The sequence below is a fragment of the Natator depressus genome, chromosome 17 (assembly GCF_965152275.1).
Source record: "Natator depressus isolate rNatDep1 chromosome 17, rNatDep2.hap1, whole genome shotgun sequence".
Lineage (NCBI taxonomy): Eukaryota > Metazoa > Chordata > Testudines > Cheloniidae > Natator > Natator depressus.
Window position 1 is genome coordinate 22357740 of NC_134250.1, and position 27070 is coordinate 22384809.

Below are 27070 nucleotides of genomic sequence, written 5' to 3' on the forward strand. Positions count from 1 at the left end.
TCGTTCCCCTCCTACGCACTAGTGATTACAGACAACAAAGCTGGTCCAGCGCCAGAAATCCACTCCAGCTTGTATACGCCATCCGACCCCCTTCGCTCCTCACTATTCTGGGCCCCCCCTCCACAGCTCAGAGGAAAGCGTGGTGCTTACTGCCCAGCCCCGCGCAACACTGAGTTATTTGCCCTTGCCTCGGCATCCTTCGAGAAACGGGTGAACACCACTGGCCCTAGCAATAGCTTTTCTCCCCTTTCATGGGAGTTCCCACAACTCGCTTTAGTACACCTCCTTTCTGCCAACCAGGAGCCAAGCAGGCATTTCCCCAGGGACAGTACAGCCTGGCTGCTAGGCTGGGGGCAAGGAGAGATGAGGAAGTGGTAACATTTTTCAGAAGCAGTGGCATAAACTATTTACCAGCAGCAGAAGGGTGTGTGCGCAGGCGTGCGGGAGGGGAGGCAGCTGCTGTGAATTACACCTTCCAGAAAGTTTTCAAACTATCCAAACTGTCTGTTCCTCTTGCTTACACCCTCCTCCCCCATTGATCAGTCAATTTATTCCAAACTTCTGACAATCAATTCATTGGAAAGGGAAAAGGGAAACCAAGCTTGACTTAGGCAGAAGACCCAGTGGCTGAAATCCCTGCCCCTGCAAGTAACACCTTGCATGCAGAAATCCATGCCCACAGTTGTACTATTTCTGGCCTCAGAAGCCCCACCTTCTGTTCCCACAAAAGGAAAGTGAGCAAAGCACTTGCATAGGGCATTTCCCAGCTCTCCCTTGCTGCAGATTAAGCCCATTACTTCTTGTCCTACCTTCAGTGGACATGGAGAACAACTGATCACTGTCCTCTATAACAGCTCTTCATATATTTGAAGACTGCAATCAAATCTCCTTCAGTCTTTGTTCAAGACAACATGCCTAGTTTTCGTAGGTCAAGTTTTCTAAAGCGCTGATCATTTTTGTTGCTCCCCTCTTGACTCTCTCTAGTTTGTCCACATCTTTCCTAAAGTGTGGCACCCAAAACTGGACACAGTCCCCAGCACCGAGCATAGCAGGATAATTACTTCCCGAGTCCAAGGCATTAATGAAAACACTGAACAGCACCGGACCCAGGACTGACCCATGTGGGAACTCCACCCCACCTGCAGCTTGACAGTGAGCCATTGATAACCACTCTTGGAGTACAGTCTTTCAGCCAGTTGCACACCCACCTTTCCCTCTTTGCTTTGAGAAAGTCATGTGGGGCTGTGTCAAAAGTCTTCCTAAAAACAAGATATCACATCTACTGCTTGTGCCCTTATCCACTAGGCCAGTAATGCAATCAAAGCAGGAAATCGGGTTCTTTTGTACTTCTCCTTATTAATGCATCCATGTTTCCAGTTTTTGGTGGAATCCTTTTTGATTTCCAGCTCATTACAGAGCTCCTGATGGAGCCCGAGGGTGCGTCTACACTAAATAAAACCTCTGCATCTGGGCTGGATCAGCTGACTTCGGCTCCAGGGCTATGAAATTGCAATGTAGACATTTGGGCTCAGCTGGGTTGCCAAGGTGTCCAGTTTTTGACTGGAACGCCCAGTCAAAAATGGACCTTGACAGCTCCAAGTGGCACTGCTGACCGAGCCGTTAAGAGTCTGGTCAGCAGCACAGCATGGGGCCTGGGGCTAAGACAGGCTCCCTGCCTGCCCTGGCTCTGCGCAGCTCCCAGAAGCGGCCATCAGGTCCTTATGGCCTCTAGGTGCATGGGCAGCCTCTGTGCACTGCCCCCGCCTGAGTGCTGGTTCTGCAGCTCCCATTGGCTGGAAACGGTGACCAATGGGAGCTGCGGGGGCAGCGCCTGCAGGTGCGAAGGCAGCATATAGAACCTCCCTGGCTGCCCATGTGCCTAAGCGCTGCCGGGACCCCACACCTCCTCCCACACCCCAAGCCCCTGCTCAGAACCCCCTCCTGCACCCGAAACTCCTCATCCCAACACTGCAATTATTAAATGTGTTCTATGCATCACAAAACATACTGTTCTTTTGAGTTGTAGGCAGTTTGTGTGTAGATACCACGGAGGACGCTAGCAACAGCACGAGCAAGGATATGCTGTAAAAGTCTTGGATTTCAGAGCAGGTCCTAGAGTGAGGTCTCCATACTAAAGGCTAGAGAGAGACCAGTTTGAGTCTCACATTTTAATGCACTCAGGTTCTACTGTACTTTCCAGGAGCTAAAAATTAGGTTCCAGAGGAGCCTCAGATAAGTCCAGCATCTTTGCTGGAGAGAGCATTCACACCTCCCCATTCCACCCTGAGATCCACTGGAACAGACTGGCAGGCTTCCACCATACAGCACAAGCCAGAGCCCCACTGAGATTTTAAACTACAGCAAGCCAGGAAATTCAGTTCTTTCACAACAGAGCAACTCAGACTCCTTGTAAATATGTCATGTTTGGTCTCAGTACATATCATTGTAATCATAGAATATTAGGGTTGGAAGGGACCTCAGGAGGTCATCTAGTCCAACCCCCTGCTCAAAGCAGGACCAATCCCCAACTAAATCATCCCAGCCAGGGCTTTGTCAAGCCTGATCTTAAAAAACCTCAAAGGAAGGAGATTCCACCACCGCCCTAGGTAACCCATTCCAGTGCTTCACCACCCTCCTAGTGAAAAAGTTTTTCTTAATATCCAATCTAAACCTCCCCCACTGCAACTTGAGACCATTACTCCTTGTTCTCTCATCAGCTACCACTGAGAACAGTCTAGATCCATCCTCTTTGGAACCTCCCTTCAGGTAGTTGAAAGCAGCTATCAAATCCCCCCTCATTCTTCTCTTCTGCAGACTAAACAATCCCAGTTCCCTCAGCCGCTCCTCATAAGTCTTGTGCTCCAGCCCCCTAATCATTTTTGTTGCCCTCCGCTGGACTCCTTCCAATTTTTCCACATCCTTCTCGTAGTGTGGGGCCCAAAACTGGACACAGTACTCCAGATGAGGCCTCACCAATGTCGAATAGAGGGGAATGATCACGTCCCTCGATCTGCTGGCAATGCCCCTACTTATACAGCCCAAAATGCTGTTAGCCTTCTTAGCAACAAGGGCACACTGTTGACTCATACCCAGCTTCTCGTCCACTGTCACCCCTCGGTCCTTTTCCGCAGAACTGCTGCCGAGCCATTCGGTCCCTAGTCTGTAGCAGTGCATGGTTCCAAGTTGGTAAGTTCCAAGACAGTTGCTATAAATGCAAACCTAGTTTTTATTTAGCATTTTGCCTTTAAATACAAGAAGGCATCAGAAGAAACCTAGTTTTTGCTAGGAAAGATTTGCAAGTGTAGCTATACTGGCATATCTTCCAGGCACAGATGCAGCTTATACTGTTCATAAAAAAAAGTTTATATGGCTATAGCTTATACCTGGTCCCAAGTAAAAGAAGCTGTACTGGCAAAAGCACCTTTATGCTGGTCTGGGTCTACATGAGGACTTTTGCCAGTATAAAAATGGTGCCTCCCCACACTCCCCACAAAAATAATCACACCCTGAACTGATAGTATAAACACCAGCAAAAGTTTCCAATCTGGCCCAAGATTTTAGTTTCTTCTGTTTATTCGAATGGGCAATTAATCACGGAGATAAGCATCGTAACCCATCATGTCCCAATCCGCATGGCTTCTGTGTAGATCTGCAGCATGACTCATCTGTGTGTTAAGCAGTGTGAAATGTCCTCAGTGGCTAACTTCATTATCTGGAAGTCATGTTTCTTCAGACATGCCAAAGGGACGTGTCCTCAATAACATTGAAAATGAAGCTGTTGGGATCGTGAGAGCCAGACAAGCATTCAATGAAACTAGCGAGGAAGTTTTGTTCAAAGTACCAGCCAAATGATACTGTAAACTCCCCAGAAAGTTCACTTTGGGGGTGGGGAAGCAAAGAGTTGCAGCCTACTGCACTTGTACAGTCATGGGAGTATCTGAGCAACTCACATTCTTTCATGTATCAATACCACTGAGGTAGGGAAGTGCTATTATCCCCATTTCACTGATGGGGATTGAGGACCAGAGTGATTTGCCCAAGACCCAGTTACAAGTCCAATGGCTGGAAGCAGAAGCTAGACAAATTCAGACTGGAAATAAGGCTTACATTAACAGTAAAGGTAATTAACTACTGGAACAATTTACCAGGATCATGGTGGAGTCTTCATCACTGGCAGTTTTTAAAATCAAGACTGGGTTTTTCCCTAAAAGCTTTGCTCCAGGAATTACTTTGGGATAACTGCACCCTATGAATCTAGTCTCACAACAGTACCTTAATAACCGGGCCATGCCTTCCTCTCTAGCCTAAAAGGCAGTTTTCTTCAGAATTCTAGGTGCCTGAGAAGTAGCCTTGGTGGGAGCCTTCTCAGTCTCAACTTCTGGGCTGTTACACACCCCCAGCAATAAGAGGCCACACTATTTAAAGTTTTGAAAGTGACAGTATCAGACTCTTGTACAGACCTTGAACAGTTGCACATGAGGTATATTTCCTCCTACATATTAGTTCCACTCATCCAGTCTCCCCCTCTTCCCCAGCTCATTCATGGAACACGGGCAGTTGCTTTGTGAAAGCAGCCCCATTTCTCCTCAAGATGCCAACCATTCAGAAATGGGCTGCGATGGGGGGAGAGAGCCCTGCAGCGAGCACCACTCGGCTATGCATGGACTGGCAGCAGGAAAGGACTCTCTAGAAGCAGTTTTACAAACACAAGTACATAATGTTTATTTTTAAATTTCCAATTTATTACAAGTACAGCCCTTAGCAGAACCCCCCTCCCCTCCCAAATGACAATTATTTTTTAAAATAATGTACAGTTCCAAAGGGTTCACTGTGTAGGAGCTACACAAGACAAAACAACACCTTCATGGGGGTGTCAAACACAAGTGTCAGTGCTAGTTCTGTGGGATAGGATGGCGGGGCTGTGGGGGAGGAGAGAAGGAGGCTGGACTTCTGTTCTAGGCTCACAACAGTGACTAACAGTCCAGGACTGAACCAAGTGCTTGGTTTAAAAAACAAAAAACAAATACACAACACTGGGCTGCCATCTTCATTAACCTTTTTATTCTCAAATCATAGGAGTTGCACCAGGTTTTTTTTTAATTTAATGATCAGTACAGAATAGCCACACAGCTATTTTGTTCCAATTTAAAGACATAAGAGGTTCAAACCCTGATTTTGTTAGACCAAAATCTGTCATACAGAGGGAGTGGCAAAAAAAGTTTTGCTTAAACAGAAATCAATAACTCAAGTGGCACAAGGTGTTGGGGATTCATGACAGAGCAATGTCTCTCCCCCCAGCACAACCTATGTTTCCCACTAGTCAACCGCTGTATAAGTCAGAGTCTGCCCTTCTGCTGCATTACAGGGCATGGCAGGTGGGTTGGGGGGAAGGGAGGCTGAGTTAGTGGAGGTATTACTATAAAAGTAGAGAGCAAATTAGAAAGGGATCAGTGAGACCTCTCTCCCCCCTCCCCAAACAAATCCCCCAGCTTAACTCCAGCTACTGAGAGGAAAACAGGAGTTTTAGAGGGAAAAATATAAAGCAAACACGTTTTCATATAAACTGTACTGTACATGTGCCAAAGCAAGACAAAGGTATCTTACAAGGTGTTCTTTATACAAGCTCACTGCTAGAAACAAGTGACTTAAACTAGAAAATTAATTTAAAAAGTTACATGGAACAAGTTTCTGCTGCTTCCCCTCCCGGGGTTTTCTACGGGATGTGTGGGAATGCCATGTCTCTGATATGCCTCTGGCATTTGGTTTGTCCACTCGAAGGGCTACATGATTATGTGCTGTTAAAGGTGAGCAGGGGAACCAACAGTCTATTCTTTGCCATGTCCAAGTGGACCGCTGCAGTCAGAAGAAAGGACAAGCTCCTCAGAGCACGACCTCAGGAGACCGCTGCCCCAGAAGAAACAGAGGAGAGAAGCAAGAGCACCTCAAAGCCATTTGTATTATGATGCTGGTGAAAGCCATATCTCCATAAATGTATGTGCTTGCTCACTCTACGTGTCCCTTCATTGGGGGCTCAAAATTAACATCATATAAATATACACATACAAGAACTAAGGGCCATTGGCCTGATCACACTCAGTCCTTCTGTGAAGCAACATGATCCCTCCCCATACTAGAGGAGGGCTGGTTTCACATCACAGGCAGCAGATGGCAGGAGGTCCCACAGCGCTCCAGTGTTGGCTGCTCAGCTAAAGGGGAAGGAAGCAGCTCCATTCCGAGAAAGCGGATAGTGCTCCAAACTGGAGGAGACTTCACACTCCCCTGTCCAATGAGGCTTAGGCCAGTTCTTCCGCTTGCCCTCCCACCTTCTTCTTCTAGCAGGACAATCCCATAAGAGCTTTATGTATTTTGCTGGAAGCAGTAAGTCACCTCTGCTCACTTGATGGATGGCCAAATACTTCAGGAAGATACAGAGAAATTACAAACTAGAACTGGTCACGGGAAAGGCTGGATTAATCAAGAAGTGTCTGCTGCTTCCTAAATCCTTTCAGACAGCCAAGCCTGCTGCCCAGCAGCACCAGAAGGCCTGCTCCAACTCTGTCTCCCCCCAGTCTCCCTGCTCCTCATTTCTTTCTCTTTCGCCCCCTGGAATGTTCAGTGGCCTCTGACTCACTGTCCCCTTCCTGCTCCTCTAGTCCCTGGCGCCTGGCAGAGGGCTTCTTGCGTTTTCTGCGTGAGTACGTATGGCCAGGCAAGTGTTTGTGCAGCATGTCAATCAAACACTGTTCTGTCTTCTCCAGGCAGGACAGTACGTGGCTCCCATTCTGATTGTAGTGCTCAGCATTAGAGAACACCTGTTTGATGTCAGAGAGGAACTCTAGCACAGAGCGATAGCTGCCACATGAGCACTTGCTCTGCATAGTCTGGAAGTCCATGGGGTTGCTGATGACCTCAAAGTAATCTTCAGCTTCCTCTGTGGTCACTGGCTCCCTGCCGAGGAAGGAGTCAAAGACAGGAGAATTCGCGTCAGACACTGGTATTACCTAGATTCTAGCAGGACACTCACACGAACCGGCCATATCCACTGACACGGACCTGCAGCTCCCAGCAACACCACAATAAACCTTGATGCCTAGAGCCCTTTACAAGCCAAACAAATACCCAACGTCCCCTGAGAGGTGGCCTGCTTACAGACAGGGAAACTCAGGCAGTTAAAGTGCCTTGCCTTTCATTGAAGGGAATTGCTGGCAAGGCTGAATTTGAACTCTGGAGATGACTATATCCACTAGAACATGCTTCCTCTGGAGGGAACTCTGAGTGGTTTTCAGGGGAGGCGGTGGAGAATACACTGCTCTCCTACCTCAATGCTTGGCTGCTTCCATTACTGTGCAGAGAAGGGAATGGGAGCATGTCACTCCCTAGCTTTAGGGGTCAATCTTGGCTCCCTCCATAGAAACTAGTCTCCAGAGACACTGAGCACAGGGGTCCCTAATGTAACAGACAGACCCACTTTTCTTTCTCTGTACTTATTCTGCTTCTAACACACCCAGGCCTCCAGGCCAGCAGCAGCCTGCAACCATGGCTACGTGCAGCCCTGAGGCTTAGCCGGATCTCTGCTCGTGCAGTGGGACTAAGGATAGTTTACACAGGGAAGGAAGCTCTAAGTGTCTCACCTGAAGGGCCAGCTGAAGCGGTACTTGATGAGCTTATTGAGGATTTCCTCACACTTCTGCAGCTCCAGGTTCTGGCGACGTGAAGTCTTCTTCGTTTGAAGCACCTAACCACACAAAGTGGAGCAAGCCATTAAAAGGAGAGGAACTGGCATATGATTTAACTGTAGCCAAAACAGTTCCTAAGGACTTGCCCACACTGAGGCTTGGTGAGCAGCAAGTCAGGGTGTGACTGTACCATGCACTAAGTCGCCATGAGGACCCTGCTACCATGCACTAAAAGTTCTCTAATGCACACCAGCAGGGTAGTCACAGTAACTGTGTGTGGCAGGCTAGTGCGCTGAGCATTCACTCACACCCTAGCTTGCTCACTGCATGGACAAGCCCCAAGCAGAGGAAAGTGGGAGTAGAGTTTTCCTTTTCAATCCTATCACAAGCAGGTGCATCAGTGGGTAGGGGAGAAGTGATACTTCTGTGAAAACTGAAGCTTAAGGCGTTCAAACCCCACCATCATCTCTGCAATAATCAAGAAGCAAACTGCTTGGCTGCGGGTGCTTTGATGCTAGCAGCCAAGAAATGCCATGGCAGCTTGAGTTACAAAATGGGAACCCTGTCCAAATGCTCTCACAGGAATAGTTTACAGGCAGCCCTGTCCTTTTTCCAGGGGCAGGAAGCTTTTTCAAAGGAGGTTCAAAGACAGCATGGTCAAAGCAAGTGGCCAAAGAATAAATAACAAATGGAGTATGCAAATCCCTCCCCTCCTTACCCCCTGGGTAGACAGCATAAGACAGGCAAAGGAGAGGAAGAAAGCAGTTGTGGTGCCGTGTTAACAGGCCTGCAGCAGAGGCTACCATGCCATTTTAAATACCAAACAGCAGCTGATGGCCCCAAGCTTTGCTGTACTCGAGAAACAAGCAGTGCACAAGGTCAGCCATTTGCCTAGGGATTTGTAGCAGGTCAGCCACTACTGTACTGGCGTCCTGCTCAGCAGAGATCACTGCATACAGATACATTGATATGGAGGGAACTGCAGTTCCCATCCTGGACCTAGGCTACAACTGTCAACAAATCAGATTTGTACTGGGAAGAGGGGCAGGAAGCTAACAGGACCTGTCTCCTCAGCCAGAGGGTTAGAGAGAGTGACAATATTTTACCAAGGTCCACAATTCCCAGCAGCCAACCATGTTGTTTAGATGAGACCATTCCTCACTCAAAGGTACCTCTAGTTGGCTATGGTGCACCTCCCCTGATTTGGAGAGCATGCGAGCAAGCAACCAGAAAAGGCCAGCAGAAAAGGGGTCTCCTGTATACGTTAGCACAAGGCAACTACAGTACCACTAGCCATTCTTTTACCCAACCCCAGGCACCCTAATGCAGCAGGAGCCTGAGCCCCAAGCCTTGCACTCCAGCCCAAGACGCAACAGCTGTTGATGCTGGGCACTTTGGGAGGAGCTCCTATGACAGGCTATAACAGCAGTACTGTTAACACTGGTCACTAGATGTACAGCAGATCTGTGCGAAGCTCCTGCCACACCGCACCATGGTGCTAGAATGCCAATATCCCCACGTAACCCTAATGGCTACATCCCCAGGACAGTCAGCACAGAACCCCCAGCTCCACCCTTCCCAGGGCACCCACAGGATTGGCTCTATTCAAACACACAAGGTTTTATTCATTAAATGTCAAGTGAAACCTAAACCAGCTAAATTATGTCCTGAAGGTTGGGGAGTGACCGTCCGGACAACAACTGTCAGAAAATGGGCCAAGCTCGGGGAGCGAGGGTCCGGCATTGCTGGCATTCTATCACCATCCCGGACCCCCTCCCCCACCTCTCTGCACAGACATATGGATACTATTAAAAACCCTTTAACAAGCTGCAGGCCGCCTGCTAATCAAGGGGGACAATGTGTGAAAGCGGCTGGGGAAGGATGCCTGGCATATCTGTACTCCGTTTGTGCTGGGCCCTTAAGGATACATGGCCTTTGTTAGACAGACCTCAGTCCCGTATGGATTTCACAATACAATTCAGGGCATTTCTTTGAGAAGGGGAGGGGAAGGAAGTGTGACACCTGTTGAGTTTATAACTCATGAAGTGAGCAATCTCCTGGGGGCAATTTGGCTCTTACCAGCTCATCAATGTCTGCTCCGTTGACAGGTGTGGCCCGCTGCCGGGGTCCTCTGGTGGCATGCAGTGACTGTTTCTTCCCTTGGTGCCTGCCTTGCCTGGAAGGGTACATCATTGTACTCTGCTTGCCCTTGGCTGCCTTCCTGGGTCTCACTGAAACAGCCAGTTTTAAGAACAGGTTCACTTTTGGAGAGAAATCTGAGAGAGCCTCAAACCAAGGAGAGAGGATGACAATGGACAAGAGCCCTTCAGCCTCTTGGAGAGGTGATAACATTAGGAGCAGAAGCCACGTCACTGAGATTGCCTCCATCACAAACACAATAGCAAAAAAATCTAATCTCTGCAGAGACAGTCACATATAACAGCAATAGTGCAACCATTCAAAGAAGAATTTGGTGCCCTGAGGAGTGGCCCCAGAGGGTTAAAACAGAGTTGCACCATCCCTGCCCAGTCGTACCAAAGCAGGGATGGTCACACTGTGGCTGGACAGGTGCTGCTTTTCACCAGTCTCTACTCACTTCTCGTACACTGAGTAAGCCAAGCAATCATAGGCCTTCTCCAGGTGAAGCAAATGTCCCCTTTCCAGAATGGGCACTGGTGGTTGGCAAGGATGTTACTCCTACTCATGGGTGACCACACACACACACAGAGCTAGCAGGCCCTCTAGCTGGGAGGGGATTTGGATTTCTGAGGTCTTTGTGAGCAAGGTTCAGCTGTGGCAGTGTTGAAGCAGAAATGTCCTAGTGCTAAAATCCTTATACCCCCAAGCCCTCGAAGGATGCCGGGGGCGAGTGGGGCGTGAGTTAAGCCTTGGAGATAACTTACACCTTCCTTTGCTGTTCAGACCAGAAATGTGTGGGAATCCCTTGGTTTCCTGTTGTCCACTTGCTCACTGCCAGAGTGTGGATGGCTGAATGGGTGCCTTTACAGGCATTTACAAGTGGCCCACACAATGGGATAAGCCAGTTGCTAAGTCCCCCTGAAAAGCTAACTGTGTTCACAGTGGGTGTCGAGTTACTCTGGCAGGGAGCTGCTCCACATGCTGGAATTGGTAAACAATGGAATTTTATTCCAAACATTGGGGCTGCTGCATTATGTTCCTGATAAATGTTTTTGCCCATTTGTCAGCCTGCCTGTCACCATTTTAAATGGAGGGAATGCAAGTGTGGTGACGAACTGTCTCCTGTCTTAAATTTCCCCTGCGACCCCTGTGCATTGAGTGTACGTTGGCCTTTCTTCCCGAGCAAGCGCCTTCCACCTGGTCATAAATGCATACGAAAGCCATGTCCAACATGCAGCAGTCCTTCACTTGTGGCCTCTAATCCATCCCTGTCCAATAAATCATCTTGTCAGGCCCCCTGCAGGAGCAGCGTGTGTCAGGGCAGTGGGACGTCTGTATACTGTTGCTCCTGCTTGTGTGTCAAGTTCACAGCATGTGTTAAATGTCTGACAATCCAACATTCTATATTCTATCCTCAGGATAAACGCTACACAAGGATTAACTGGGACTTCTCCACTAAAACAAAAGTTTTCCACTATGACCTTTCCATGCTAATGCCCTGTAAAGCTGGGGGTTGAGTTTAAGGCTTTATTTTTAGAGACAGTAACCCTCTTTTGCTATTGTCTGAAAACCCTTGCTTTGGTCCTGGAACTGGAATGCATCAAGTGAACATACTCCAAGTGTGGACATGGATACTCCAAAGAACAAAGAGCAATCTATATCAGAAGATCAAGGAACACCCCCAAAATTGAACAAAATGGAAAAACGTGTAAGGCCTGAACCAGTCAGCTGGAGCTCAGTAGTACAAAACACTCCCCGGCTGGAGACAGTCGGGAGAACGTATACAAATCCCCTAGGTCTCGGTCACTTAATTCCATCACCAGCTTTAGCTGAAGTGTTTGGTCTGAAGCTACAACTTTCATGTCAGTGACGGTTCAGCTGAAAGCAAATGGTGTGCATGTGCATTTCAGGGATCTTTCCAGTTCATGCTTCCTGATCTACTCCAGCAGGGCAGCGTCAAAGTCCCCAAAAACAAAAAGGAGGTGGAGCGTGGCATGAAAGAAACTTTTGGATTTGGGGTGGAGAAGCATTTGTTTCACTTAGTCTGGAATGCCGTTCTGAACCCTGGTGGGTGAAGTAATATATTTTACTGGACCAACTTCTGTTGGAGAGAGAGAGAAGCTTTTGAGCTTAAAACAGAACCCTTCTTCAGGTCCTCAAAAGCTTGTCTCACCAACAGAAGTTGGTCCAATAGAAGATATTACCTCACCCACCTTGTGTGTCTATTATCTTGGGACCCACGGCTACAACAACACTGTACACATTTTGAACCCTGTGACTTTATTTCACTCAGGGCTTGTCTACATTAGTGGCTGGATCAACGGGCAGCGATCAATCCAGCGGGCGTTGACTTATCGTGTTTAGTCTAGACGTGATAAATCGACAGCCGAGCACTCTCCTGTCGACTCCGGTACTCCACCAGGGCTAGAGGTGCAGGCGGAGTCGACGGAAGAGCATCAGCTGTCGACTTACCACAGTGAAGACACTGCGGTAAGTAGATCTAAGTACGTTTACTTCAGCTACGTTATTCACATAGCTGAAGTTGCGTAACTTAGATCGATTCCCTCCCTCCCCCAGCGTAGACCAGGCCTCAGCTTCCTGAGAAAGATCAATCTCTGAAGACAGTTACTACAGCCCTATTAGAAGCTTCCCTGTCAATGTCTGTTCAGGTCGGAGGGGACCTGACTCATACTACAGCCTGGACAATAGTCACTTCCTGTAGAACAGCCAGTGTCAAGTGAAGGTGAATTTTAATAGCGTACAAAGGGAATCTCATGACAGGCAAGAATTAAACTCCCCACCCCTAATCCCAAAACAAAGATACTTTTTTAAATGCAAAACTAAAAGTTAAGTTTTGAGGTGGCGGAGGAAGAGAGACAGCATTCCACTGCCCAGGGACAGCAAATGTTGAAGAGTAAAAAGGCTATTAACAAATAATCAATCATGCTGCTTGCTAACCCTTCACTGCTGCAGGCCCCTGCTGACAGCTTAGCAGCAGTTTTTATGGTATCAGCTGTGTATCAAGAAGTGTGGATCCTTACACTGGAATGCGAGCATGCTCCCACTCCTTTGAGTGGACGTAGTATTTAAACTGCTGCAAGGACAGTCTCAGTCCTGAAGTAGCAAGGGGACCGAAGGAAGTCGATTCCCAGTTCTCCACAAATGTATCATGCCTGCAGCCTTCTCTGAAACGGGCCTCCTTACACATCCATGTGAGAACCCAACCTCTTCCTCAGATAGGACACAAAGCCTCAGATAGGATACATGACAAAGATGGAACAGACTACAGCTGAGCCCACATGATAACTTGTAGCTAAAGACTTACATTTCAGTCCAGCAACCTCATAATCTTCTTCCTCTTCTTCATCCTCCTCAGCATCTTCCTCATCTGGGCCTACCTCGCCCTCTTCAGCCTCCTCTTCAGCAGAATCTTCGGTATAGTTTCTAAAAGCAAGAAAATTAGTTAGATGTCAGACTCTCTGAATAAACTAGCAGAGCCTGGCTAGCCTTGACCCTGGCAGTTTCACTGCACGTTTGTTCATACACACAAACTTGCTGACCACCTCAATCTAAAACAAACATTTGCTTCAAATTGCTTCACACTATAGCAACCTGTTCTTTTTCAGCCAGGATATCATGTTAGAGTCATGGCTTAGATGGCACTTTCAGTCTCTTGCTACTTTCCAAGCTATCACTTTGGGGCTGACAGATTTCAGCCCAAATGCTAAAAACTTTCAACAGCTGAATACATGTGCAGAGAGAAACCGCTCTGCTGCTGTTCCACACGTCTCGGCAATATGTTACCGACAACTACACTTAACACTGTTTGTAGTGTAGTTATTCCTCAATAAGGACAAGTGCTTTGGGGTTTGAGGAAGAATGTCAGGATACCACATGGACTGTATGCAGTCCGCTTGCTCATGAGGTACAATACTACTGATGCATGGGAAGCATCTGAAACATGCAGTCACTGCCAGCTTCCACTGTGCAAGTGCAATGCAGCCAAGGTGGCCTTACCAGACTCTCCACGCATTTGGTCAGCCAGTTCTTCCTCAACTCTCCTCCCTCCGAATCCATACTAAGTTTGTTCGAACAGGAGATGTAACATGAGTGCGCAAGTGGTAGTGGAGCAAAGAAAGAAAGAAGGTGGCCAGCAAACACTGTCATATCTGAGAGGCCCCATTAAAGGGCTGCTTAAGAAGTTTATGGGAGGAGACAGGGAGATAAGAGTGTCTCCTTCCCTACTCCATCTCACAGCAGTGCCACTTTTCATGCCCTCCGTGGAGCAGAGCTGATTTAATGTGCTAACAATCAGGCAGACATCACAGTTACGTTCCCACCTTTACCGAGCACAGCACTGAGGGTGCACATGCACAGATGTCATAAAATGCAAAGTTCTGGTTCGCACAGTGAGTCTGACCCTTTACATACATCTAATTCGGGGTAACAATTATAACAAAACAGGAACAGAGAACAATATGCATGTGCAGAAAGAGACAGAGGTATGCTGGCTCTGGAGCTACAACTTTGAATTTTCTGCCTCGCATGAGTCAAGTGTCCATCATTAATTAAATGGAAAAAGACTAAGTTCATGCAACACTAAGAGCTGGAGGGTGTTCCAAGGCCAACATTCTCTCCCATCTATTCCAGCTGGGAAGAATAAAGTAGTAAATAGATAAGATAGGTGTTACTCCACCTGATGGCTCACATCCAGGAGCAAAGCAGCTTGCAGATGACTCTGACACATCAAAGCAACTGTGATCTCATGCTAGAACAGCTGTGTTAAAGCCTTGCCATTTCAGAACAAGCCTGATAAACTCCTTTCAAACCGTGCCCAGAGAGTAATTAATACTGTTAGGCCCATATACCATCTGCATATGACAGTCTAATATACTTTGTATCCCTGGTCTGGAGGGAAGGCTGGCTAGATACCTATTCTTCAGGTGGTAGTTGGTAGTCTCATCCCTCTGGCATAAGTGAAAATGCGAACCACAGACAGTTATGATTAAAAGAGGAGAGAAAGTAGGTATCAAGTCTTTTGAGTTCAAAGGTGAGTGATATCTGGCTATCATGGTGTAAACAAACAAACAGTTATGCTCAACATTGTTCTCTGCTAAGTAGCAGACTATGGGCTCAATGCCTCTCTTTTGGATGGACAGGAAGTTAAGGCCACTTCTGAGAGCTCACCTCAGCTGGAAGTCAGAAAGGACTGCAGTGCTAGGAAGCATGTTCCTATGAGCAAGCAGCCAGACTCACTGCTCAAATGAGCTGAAGCACCAAGTGAGTTTCAGCACTAATAGCAGCCCTTTATTACTGCAGAGACTTTTTTCCACTGCTACAGTGAAGTTATTTATTTAATCCCCTCAAAATGTCATGGGTTACAACAACACAGGTGCTCTAATGTAAGAGCAGCCTGAAAAGATTGCTCTGCTATTGTTCAAGTGCATCAGGTAATCTAGGTATTTCCCTCCTCTAAAAGCAGTTACTGATTAAGGACGAATGCTTTGGTCTCTTTGTGAAAGACTCCTTAGTTCTCAGAGCCTGATTAGAATTCCTCCCCAGTGAAAGCATTAAGAGAAAGGAGGGTCTCACCTCCCCCGGGAGCTGCGCCTGGCGGTAGAGGGCTGGCAAGCTGGGCACTGCCACTCGCCATCTGGTATCTCGTAGAGTGCTGGTCTCAAACAAAACAGGTGGAAGGCTTTGTTACACTCATCACACAGGATCAGCTTGTCATCCTCACCTAGGAGAGGGGAGAACTTGCATGAAGTTTAGTAGCACAGCTCTGCTCACCCTGTGCAGAAGTAGCTACCAATACAATGGAGAAAGGGACAGAGGTGGAGGGCCACAAAAACTCCTCAAACAGTATTGCAGCCTTTTAAAACCTATGGGAGTTTCCCAGCCCTGTTGAGTCTGGCTTTGAACAGCACAGCGCAATTGCCCAGTAGGAATGCTGCCTCTGTGCTCCTCACTAACTTGAGCGAAAACCTATTTTGAGCCAGCTGCTTAGTAAAAACAAGAACTTCACAATGTGACTCTCCTCCCTACACCTGAAATTCTAGTTCTGTGAAATCAAGCCAATTGGACCTAGGTGGGTGCCTTTGGATTCAACTAGGGCACCCTCTGCTAGCAATGGACAAACAGTTTTTGCAATGCTTCAGAAGATTGCCCACAGAAGGGATGCACTTCAGCTGTTCAAGAGGACATCTCACTCAGTCCTCCCAGCTTCCTCTTTCTACTGATGCTTAGTTCCCAAAGGCTAACCTAAAAGCGCAAAGGTAATTAGCATGAGCCCCTGGCAAACTAGGAGAGAAAGTCTGTGTGGAAATAGAACCTTTGCTGCCCCCACCTCCCATGAGCATTTCAAGAGAGCTCAGCATCTTCCAGTGCACAAATTCAAAACAAGACAAAGTTACAATGAGGTGCTCTGTGCTGCCAGGCTCTTCTCTAAGGGTGGAGAGATGGCTGTTGCCTGTGCACACCTCCCATCCAGAGCACATCATGGCAGGGTGACTGCTGGTGACTCTCTCCCTACATTCCCTCCCCCATAACCCTCAATTTACGTAGCTCCCCTTTGCAGATTTTCCCCTGTATGCAAGACATGGTATAAAGGTGGACTCCTCTGGCCCAGGTCATTTTCCTCCTCCACTTGCCAAAGTAGTACTAGTTCAGGACATGGGGCCTCACCTCTCTGCCTACCCTCACATGAAGAGCAACAGCCAGGAGTTGCTCTCTCCCAGCTCCTTCTCTTCCACCCCCATCAACTGCTCCCTAGAGCAGAGCATAGGTTGATGGTGGATAGCCTCACTCAGCCTAATCCCACCTTGTTCTCCCCTCTTCAGTTGTGGGGAGCAACCAAGAGATGGGTACAACTCAGAAGGCCCCTAGAAAATTCAAGCCTGAAAGTGTGTGATGTGAATACAGACAAGACAATAATTGTTTTCAGGCAGTCTGCTTTGACCAAATGGAAGAGCACTAACAGAGGGCATATATAAATAGCTCTTAGCATGCAGTAGCTTCACCTATCATCACAGAGCCAAGTTACAGTGCATATTAGAAATATGACAGTTTCATTTAACCACAAACACTTGAGAGTTATTTCCGTCAGAAATGCTGAACTCAGAGTAAGCCCCAGGTTTGTGTAGGATGGCATGCACTCTGGATATGAAATGAAGGCATGACCATTCCCAGAAGGGTTTGTTATTCTGAAGAGGCACTTTCATACGATAGGGACTTGTATCCAGGGATCCAATATTTAGAACACAGAACTTTCATAAACACAGAAAGACACAGGGAACAGCCCTCTGATGATGTGCAAAGCTAAGAAAGACCTAGTGTACTGCAGAGAGAACCAATGATAACATCTTGGCGTGCAGGAGAGGCTATGTAAATCACAGTCCTGCAGTGTTCTGTAAGTTTGTAAGTTATATAAAGATATTTAATTTGACTTTTGGTTTTAGGGCTCCTGTGACATGTGTGTTTCTGCTTCTGAATGAGTGAATCCTGATGTTCAGAACGAAAGCGCAGCCAAGAGCAGGATGTGGTGACTCACTACAGGAGCGTGCTGCCCAGGTAGCGCATGACAGGCACCAGCATTCCCCACTGTTAAGCAAGCTTGGGGCTGGAATCCATACCTTTCTTGCGACACACTTTGCATCTGGCATTCTCTGCAGACATATCCCATTTGATACAGGCATCCAGCATCCCAAGCAGCACGTGCATGCGAGAGAAGGTCTGGGCCTCCCGGATTGCTGTCTTCCACTTCTCCACTGCTGAAGCAACCTGCAGACAGAACTAAGTTTATACCAAAGCACAGGAACACAGCTCACTATAACTTGAAGACTTTTTACATCTTTTAGTTGGGGCACTTGTCAGCCATAATTCAGCTATTGTATTTTCTACCTTCTACACAGCGCCTCAATCCTATTTGACGCTTACCCTCTCACCAGCCTCACTGGGCCAGACATCTTGTTCATAACACTACGGACTTTTGTGCTTCATGACCAGCCTGAAACAACCTACACAAACTGCACTACATTCTTTACTTTGAAAGTCTAACCCAAATACTTGTCAGTCAAAGAAAATAAACGGCAGAATTTTAGCCCCATTAAAAGTAGGATGAAAGTTAAAAGGCAGCTGGCAGGCATTGTTCAGGTCACGACTGCCGAGAACAGCCTGTGCTGCCCTCCAGTGGACACTTGAAGAGCATTCATGTCTGTCAGCAAAGATCCATTAAACAGTTTGCCCTCAGAGCTGTTTAGTTGACAGGTGGGTGACAGTGACATCAGCCAGTCAGCTTTGACAAGCAAAGCATTCCAGGCCCCAAATACAAGAACAGTTATTTTCACTGAGTTGCGATAACTTCAGCACATTTGAGGTCCTCCCATTAGCTGCAAATGAGACCACAGTATTAAAACCTGGGATTTGCACCAACATGACTGCTGGAGTCTGCACATAGTAAGCCACCCGTGAAATCTACATTTCAGCACCAGAGGTTTAAAAACAAAGTTGCAGTAAATTGGAAATGCACTAGAACAGAAGCAATCCCCAGCCACTGCATGTTCAACTAAAAGGCTAATCCTCTGCTTTACAACTATGAGGTGATGGCCTAGTCCTGACAGGGACATAATAGGACGCAAGTTAATGTTCTTCTACCCCAGGAAAATGAAAAAAACACAAACAGTGAAGTGTCAGATGGGAGAAGACTAAACTCTGCAGCTGACAGCAATTTGGGAGCCAAACAAAACCCAGGATTTTTGCAGAGTTGCACATTCCCCTCCCACTGACTTCGAGGAAGTGCAGTGTATACTGGCTGTTTGGGAAAAAACCACACAAACTGTTTTAACATCCTAATATCCTCACTGTCGCTTGCTGGTGTGGTACCTAGAGCAGGAGACACTGCCAGGGCCAGTAGAAAACTGCACAGAAAGTTGTGCAGATTGCAGGGCATCCTGCCATTTTTTGCAGAACATTGTTGGGGTGCCTCACATATTGTGTAATTGATTTTCCAAGTAACTGTTCCATGGCTTTTGCAGTTAACATACTGGATCACTGGGCCAAGATAAATTTGCAAAAGCTGTTGGCAGATTCTGCTCAGATTTTTCTACCCAAGTCCATGGAATTTACCAGATCTGTAACACTGTTTCCTAAGCTGTATGAGGCTGGGGCATTTCAGCATTACCAGTGTCCAGGGGAACTCTGTTTATTGTTGCACCTTAACCTGTCAGGCATAGCATGAGATTCAGTGAAGTTATTTGCAATCTCCTGGCTAGAGGAGAGAGAACTCTGCCACTGCAACAAATGAACAAACACAGAAAAATATCAAGAACAAAAAGAGCGTGACAGGAAAAGCCTGCTGTGAGAAGGACAAAGAGCAGGCTAGAAAGCCTATTGTCTGGCAACCTGAGAATGAAAAAATTCCCATCTGAATAAGAGATTTAATTGCTTGTTACTGACCTTCACTAAAAAAAATCCTGGCTGCATTGAGGGTATGTCTACACTGCAATTACAAACCTGCAACTAGCCCATGCCAGCTGACTTGGGCTCATGGGGCTGTTTAATTGTGGTGTAGACATTTGGGCTCAGGTTGGAGCCAGGGCTCTAGGATCCTGCAAGATTGGAGGATCGCAAAGCTCAGGCAGCCTGAGTCCAAATGTCTACATTGTAATTAAACAGTCCTGCAGCCGAAACCCCGCAAGCCCGAGTCAGCTGGCATGGGCCAGCCATGGGTGTCTAACTGCAGTGCAGACATACTGTTAGTGACCAATGCATCCAAACTTATGGCTAAAAAGCAAGAACTGGCCTGCTGCCTGCTCCCACGCAAATACCATTGACCAGCAGAAGGGCTAGTGATCTGCCTATCCCTCTCACTCTGGTCAGTCAGTTGTGACCCATATTGTACTATAGGCAAAAGGCATATGGCTAATTCTGCGTGCTCTCCCTAATGTACAGTATGGGGTACATCTGCTAGTCAGGGCCATTTGCATGGAAACCAAGGCTCGTTTTCACATACTGCCTTAGGTCAGTCTGTTAATGTACTCAGTATTTAAGTTCAGGTCCATGCGGGCGCTTTTCTTAGAGGGAAGGTGAGCTACAACAATTGTAACATTCATTTGCATTTCAAAGCTGCAGTAATCACATTTTCTTGTCAGATAATTACATTTGAGATCCAAACAGTCCTTACAAGGTCACCTTAAAAAGCATTTCCTAGTTTGGCAAAAAGCAAATTCCAGATATATTGAGGTGAAAAGACAATGTACTTTAATGCTAAACATACCAGGTTATGCCAGGAGACTCCCACCAGCATAGCCAGATGTAACTGGTACTTTACTGGCTGTCCTATCAATCTGCTGCCAAGATACAGGCATGACAGTAAGAGTAAAGAAAATTATTTGTAAGAGATCTGTGACTCCAGGGAGTGGTTTAGACTGCCACGTTCTGGTAGTACTGAAATCTACACAGTCACCTTTAAGCTCAACTGGATAATATGAATAGAAGTCATAGAATATCAGGGTTGGAAGGGACCTCATCTAGTCCAACCCCCTGCTCAAAGTCACACTAGACAAATTAGGTGGTGCTAGAAGAGTTAACCTGAACACTGAACTCTGCTGGGCATGCATTCCCAAACTGTGTTTAGAATACCACCACTCCCGTTTTTTATTTACAGAATGGGAGTCTGAATGTTCTAAGCAGTCTTAACAACACTGAAGGAAATTCAGCGACATTAGGAAAATAAGCCTGTGTTGACAATGGGTGGCAAAATTCTCTATTCCCAGCTCTGGTGTGAACCGGATCAATCAAGTTCAACACCCACTGGAGCAAAGCATGCTAGACACCTGGCTTTGCTATGAGGAGTGTTGAAGTCCATAACCCTGTTCATGGTAATAGGGGTACTGTTTGACCGTGCTTGAAGGAGTGGAGAGAGCAATCCAAGGTCTGCTACAGTGGCTGACTTGACACCCATTGTCAAAAATGGCTGAGTTTGGGGTAGATACATAGATAAACAGCCACATAGTTTTGAAAACTAGTTCGGATCTAGTACTAGTATGGAAGGAGCTAAAGGCTTATCTACAGATTTCGTACTGCTATAACTATATCCATTCACAAACCAATGTTCTTAAATTGGTACTCCCCTAGTATGGACCCAGTTCTACAGGTATGAAAGAATAGCTTATTCTTGTGAATGTTCCTGTAAATATGGGAAGATTGGACTAGAAAAGATCTGGATCATCAGAGATTTATTAACTCTAGAGTTTGTTTAGTAGGATAACTAGACCTTCCCTTTGTGCGAGTTGCTCTGTTGTGCTGGAGGATTCATCAAGAACTACGTAATTGGACTTTTCTATACAAAACAAACTGAGGGATGCATCAATTCCCACAGGGTCTGGTCACACCTGAGACAACTCCGCAACCTCTCTGAAGGTCACAGTGTAACAGACAAAGGCTCTCCCCTCCCTTCTAACAGCAGCTCAGCAGTGGTGATAAGAGCTCAAAACATGCAGAAATGAATGCATCATAGGAAGCATCAAGAAACTCCTGCTCTTTCATAGTGCTGGAAGCCTCTGTAACGTCAATGGGAGCAGACTTGGCCAACATGGAGTGCTTTTGAAATAAGTCATAGGAAACATATCCCCACATAATGCAGTGCACTGAAACTACACAGTGCTCCTCTGTTCCACATCTGCACCAGGGTGGACCTCTTTAGACACCAGAACAGCTCCTTTGATTAGATAGTTGCAGTGCTCCCACCACACTGCCCTGGAGGGATTAGGGGGAGTGGAGGGGGGAGAGAGAGAGAGAGAGAGATGGTGCTGCAGCGTCTCTCTCTAGGTCTTCTTGGCCTCCTGCATCTTAAGTACACCTCTTCACTTCTGCTAATGTAGCTTCTCTGTTGCAGGCAGATGCAGCTCATCTCCCCAGCTGCCCAGTCAAACTGCATGGAACCCTCAAATTCAGCAAACTCTGGATCTCCCAACCTACTAGTACCTCTGCCCTTGTCCCCCTTGCATAGCACCTATCCTACTGCACCCCCACTCCCCAGGAAACTTCAGCACCCCACAGGTCCCTCTCTATAGGTGAAGGGATTAAGAACACTTGGCACCTCCTCTACTAGCCCTTTCCAAATGGATGTAACATTTTCATTAAGTTTTTAAAAAATACTCCCTGTGAAGCTCTTATTTGAAGATCCACCCACAGAGCAGGGAACCTACGACCCCTACCAGCAGTGTAGTAGGGGCATAGAAACCAGAAAGCTAAATGCACTAATCAGTTTAATACTTTTAGGGAGGGAATAAACTATGGATTCTGAAACATGATTTTTATTGTGACAGCACCCATTTTAGAACGTATGAGGCAAGTCACCCACCCCACAATGCTGATTTGATTGCACACAGAACCTGAAATGGGGCAGGATGAGGAGGCGGCACTGGGCTTCATACCAGATGGAGTAAGCCCAAGAAAGAAGAAATGGATCCTACAGTAACCAATATTACCTTGGCTTCTTCTGCCATTTTCTTCTCTTCATCTACCTCTTCCACCTTGGCAACAGAGTCCTCTCCTTGATGTTTCCTTCTCTTCTGCTTAGGGGCCATGAAACCTTGTAGGAACTTCTTAATGACACTGGCCTGGAGGGCAATCACACATTCCCCAAAATCCTTTAGGCTCTCCAGCGAGAACACCTGTTGGGAACACCACAAAACCATGTAATAATAGGACAACCTACCCTAACCAACATCCCAAGTAGGCTAGTCCTGCAAGTGTAGACCAGTGACACTCAGATTCCAGAGCCACAAGTAGCTCTTTAATGTGTCTGTCAGCAGCATATGACATTAAAACACTGATTGCATCATTACCCAGTCTAGATTATTAACCAATCAGGATGCTTTTACTACGTTAACAAATTGTAGTTGATAAAATAATACCTGGTCAGTCATTTTGCTGTGAGAATATAAAAACTAAATATTTCCGCATCATACTGTTTAAATACGAATATATAGTAGTATAGTAAATGAAACAATGTATTCACACCACTGTGGCTCCTTTGGGTAATGCTGATCACTAATTTGGCACCTGAACCATTGAGGTCTGAGTATCACTGGTGTAGACACTCGATCACTACCACAATATCTTAAGTCCAAAGTCTACCCCCAACTTAGTTATGGCATCAGCATATGTCTGGTGGCAACAGACAACAGGTTGCAGATTCCCAACTCAGGGTGGTGGTCTTCCTGGATAACCCTGACAACACAAGCAGCCTATAAAAAACAAACAGAACCCACATTTTTTAATGCCTCTCACCATGGTAATTAAGCACCATAGTAGACTTCAAGTAGTTCACCCATTTAGGCACTTCAGCAGCCTAGGTCCCCTGACCCCATAGCATTCAGAGGCAAGAGGGGCAAGGAAGTGCATATTTTTAGAAGTTGTCAATGGACTTTCAGAGGAGCTCTCAGCAGCTGATTTAGCTTCTCTATCAGTACTGGCAGGTGTGGTGAAATGTCGCTACAGGAAGGCCAAAAGAATTGAAAACTGCCAATTCAGGGTCATCCTTAGGATTTGGAGCAGTTTTCAATTGTTTTGGCCATCCTGCAGTAACATTTCACCACAAAAACCTGCGGGTATGGATAGAAAAGTTAAAACCACTGCTGAGAACTCCCCTAAAAGACTCCCCTTTAAGAAGCCATCCAAAGTTGTGGGAAATCAATTGATTTAACAGTTTTGCTGGATCTCCAGCCTCAAATTTAAGATGGCACTTATGCAGAGAAACGTGAGCTACCGGCTCTTATCTAGATGTTGATGATGCGCTTAGAAATACCACTATGGAAATACAATACACAAAAGGGCAAGTCACAACTGAATTTCTAGAGCTATTTGCTCAAGGGAATACTTAAGAGCAGGAACCCATAATGGCTACAAGCCCTGGTGTGCCAAAACTTTGTCCTAATTTTTCACCTTTAGAGCTACTACAGGGGCATAATTTTAATTCCTGTGTTCCCTCACCCTGGCTTCAAACTCAGATGTCTCATCAACATATCCCAGCCCTCCTTTCTGTAGCCGAGTTGCCACCTCAATAAGATCACTACGGAGGAAGTTGAGCAGCTCCTGATTGCCATCACAGGACTTCAGGCCCAGGTTTTGTTTCCGAGCCAAGTGGATGGAATGTGTGAGGTCCTGATACCTGGAAAAAACAAGAGACCACCTCTTGAACAGATGCAGGCTACTACACAGAACGTAGTCAGTAATGGCTGAAGTGTGCTGGAGGGAACAGCAGAAGCCCAAGTTTAATCTGCACACTCCATCAGCTACAACTGTACAGAACTATCAATTTTCAACAGCATGCTGTAGCCCTGCCGCTGAGGAACAGTGCCCTTATTTTCAGCTGTGACTGCAGCAGTTTAAGAGCTGACAAGGTGTCTTGGTGGCTCAGACTTTTGCTGATGGAGAACTCGCAATATGTTCCTGAAAAGAAAAGCAGCCACTCTTCCCACCCCCTTCCTTTATACGCACATGATCATAGCTTCGCTTTGTGCACCCATGCTGGTAGCAGGATGCTTTACCCTGAACAGAACGCACCTTGCAACAGGCAAGGTGTATGCAAAGTAAGAATAGCAGCCTCACCTTTTCTGCAGCCGCTCCTTCAGCTGGCTCTCTCTTATTCCCTGGGGGTGCAGGCAATCCAGCAGCTCATCCAGTTCCTTCTGACTATCACAGAGAAACCTGAAAGACATAACAAGCACTGACACCAGCTCTGCTGCCTTAACAGGTAGCGTAAAAGCCTCCTCTGAGATGGTCAGTCCCACTTCCTGCCTTACAGGTATTTGTGAGCTATGACCCAATCCAATCCCCACCAGGCAAAGTGACAAATCATTCAAGTTCTATTATGGTGACACAGAAGCCTAAAGTTGCCCCCATTTGCTATGTCTTAGATGCAGCTAAGTCTAGGGTGGAGAAAAAACAGAAGATGGGTGGGTGGGGGTGGTGGTGTCATTTTATTTAAGTAAAAATAAATGTATATTTTTAAGGCAGCAGATTTCTGTTCATACACATTTACCATGCCTCCTCCATCCATGGATTTGAATGTAGAACTAATAAACCTTCGGGAACTCCCTCTCTTAACCCTCACCCAAGTGCTGTCTCCCTCAACTTGCTCTCCAAGCAATGAAAAGGCGGTTATCTCCTCAGCAAGGTGTGAGTGAGATTCGGGACTGACGACAGTCCCCTAATGACAGTCCTCACAGCAGGTAGTGCTGAGACCTCCCCCTAAGTCTCTTACTAGAGTGTTGTCTGATTTTTTTCACTTAAACTAAACAAATCAACCTCCTTGTCTTCTTCCCCAAACCCTACTCTAACCTGGGAGAATCCAAGCTGCGTACTTGGGATGTTGCTAAACCCTCCTTTATTTCTTAAACAGGACAAAGCCATTTGGGAAATAACTTTGGATGTTTGTGACCTTGGGGAAGGCTGTAACAGGTCAGGTGATCTGTCCCAGAGACTATGCAAGTGGATTACTCAATACATCACAGCTTGTTACTAACTAGCATGTATGCCCCTTCCCTCAGGCATCAGGGCCCAGGCAACCGCCACAGCATGACTGAGAAATATTCCTATATCAGACCTCTGGAGGCCAGCCACTTGAAGCTCAGCCCATGCCTTTACCACAGCACGGTTAATCCTTAGGCGCTTCCGTAATACACGATTTAATAATACCAGGCCTGGAAAAAGGCTAATGTAGTGCCCATCTTTAAAAGAGGGAAGGAGGAGGATCCTGGGAACTACAGGCCAGTCAGCCTCACCTCAGTCCCTGGAAAAATCATGGAGCAGGTCCTCAAGGAAACAATTCTGAAGCACTTAGGGGAGAGGAAAGTGATCAGGAACAGTCAGCATGGATTCACCAAGGGCAAGTTATGCCTGACTAACCTAATTGCCTTCTATGATGAGAAAACTGGCTGTGTGGATGAGGGGAAAGCAGTGGACGTGTTGTTCCTTGACTTTAGCAAAGCTTTTGACACGGTCTCCCACAGTATTCTTGCCAGCAAGTTAAAGAAGTATGGGCTGGATGAATGGACTACAAGGTGGATAGAAAGCTGGCTAGGTCGTCGGGCTCAAAGGGTAGCGATCAATGGCTCCATGTCTAGTTGGCAGCCGGTATCAAGCGGAGTGCCCCAAGGGTCAGTCCTGGGGCCGGTTTTGTTTAATAACTTCATTAATGATCTGGAGGATGGCATGGACTGCAGAAGTTCGCAGATGACACTAAACTGGGAGGAGTGGTAGATACGCCAGGTAGGGATACAGAGGGCCCTAGACAAATTAGAGGATTGGGCCAAAAGAAATCTGATGAGGTTCAACAAGGACAAGTGCAGAGTCCTCCACTTAGGATGGAAGAATCCCATGCACCACGCTACAGACTAGGGACCGAATGGCTCGGCTGCAGTTCTGCAGAAAAGGACCTGGGGTTACAGTGAATGAGAAGGTGGATATGAGTCAACATATGAGTCTTGTTGCCAAGGCGGCTAACGGCATTTTGGGCTGTATAAGCAGGAGCATTGCCAGCAGATTGAGGGATGTGATAGTTCCCCTCTATTCGACATTGGTGAGGCCTCATCTGGAGTACTGTGTCCAGTTTTGGGCCCCACACTACAAGAAGGATGTGGAAAAATTGGAAAGCATCCAGTGGAGGGCAACAAAAATGATTAGGGGACTGGAACACATGACTTATGAGGAGCGGCTGAGGGAACTGGGATTGTTTAGTCTGCAGAAGAGAAGAATGAGGCAGGATTTGATAGCTGCTTTCAACTACCTGAAAGGGGGTTCCAAAAAGGATGGATCTAGACTGTTCTCAGTGGTAGCTGATGACAGAACAAGGAGTAATGGTCTCAAGTTGCAGTGGGGGAGGTTTAGATTGCATATTAGTAAAAACTTTTTCACTAGGAGGGTGGTGGAACACTGGACTGGGTTACCTAGGGAGGTGGTGGAATCTCCTTCCTTAGAGGTTTTTAAGGTCAGGCTTGACAAAGCCCTGGCTGGGATGATTTAGTTGGGATTGGTCCTGCTTTGAGCAGGGGTTTGGACTAGATGACCTCCTGAGGTCCCTTCCAACCCTGATATTCTATGATTACACATTAGATGTGGAGTCTAGATCGGATGCCAAATTCCAGAGAGCTGTTCAGCAATTCTTAGCTAGCGAGGTGTAGTATAGTTTAGTTTACACATTCCCATGCCTTGTGACACGAGGCAACGTAGTATTGCCACTGACATCTAGC

At 46.8% G+C, this 27070-nt stretch overlaps 1 protein-coding gene across 1 annotated transcript in view; it reads right to left on the reverse strand.

Annotated features, from left to right (window-relative positions):
- Positions 1-4848: 4848 nt before the first annotated feature.
- BAZ1B (bromodomain adjacent to zinc finger domain 1B) overlaps positions 4849-27070 on the reverse strand; it is an 84843-nt gene continuing 62621 nt past the window's right edge. The window contains exons 11-19 of the mRNA XM_074975018.1: positions 24429-24527; positions 23811-23988; positions 22304-22489; positions 17447-17594; positions 15408-15555; positions 13141-13259; positions 9756-9907; positions 7632-7735; positions 4849-6948 (exon numbers count right to left, since the gene is read on the reverse strand). Coding sequence (XP_074831119.1) covers positions 6582-6948; positions 7632-7735; positions 9756-9907; positions 13141-13259; positions 15408-15555; positions 17447-17594; positions 22304-22489; positions 23811-23988; positions 24429-24527 — 1501 coding nt within the window. The 3' untranslated portion in view covers positions 4849-6581. The remainder of the gene's footprint in view (positions 6949-7631; positions 7736-9755; positions 9908-13140; positions 13260-15407; positions 15556-17446; positions 17595-22303; positions 22490-23810; positions 23989-24428; positions 24528-27070) is intronic.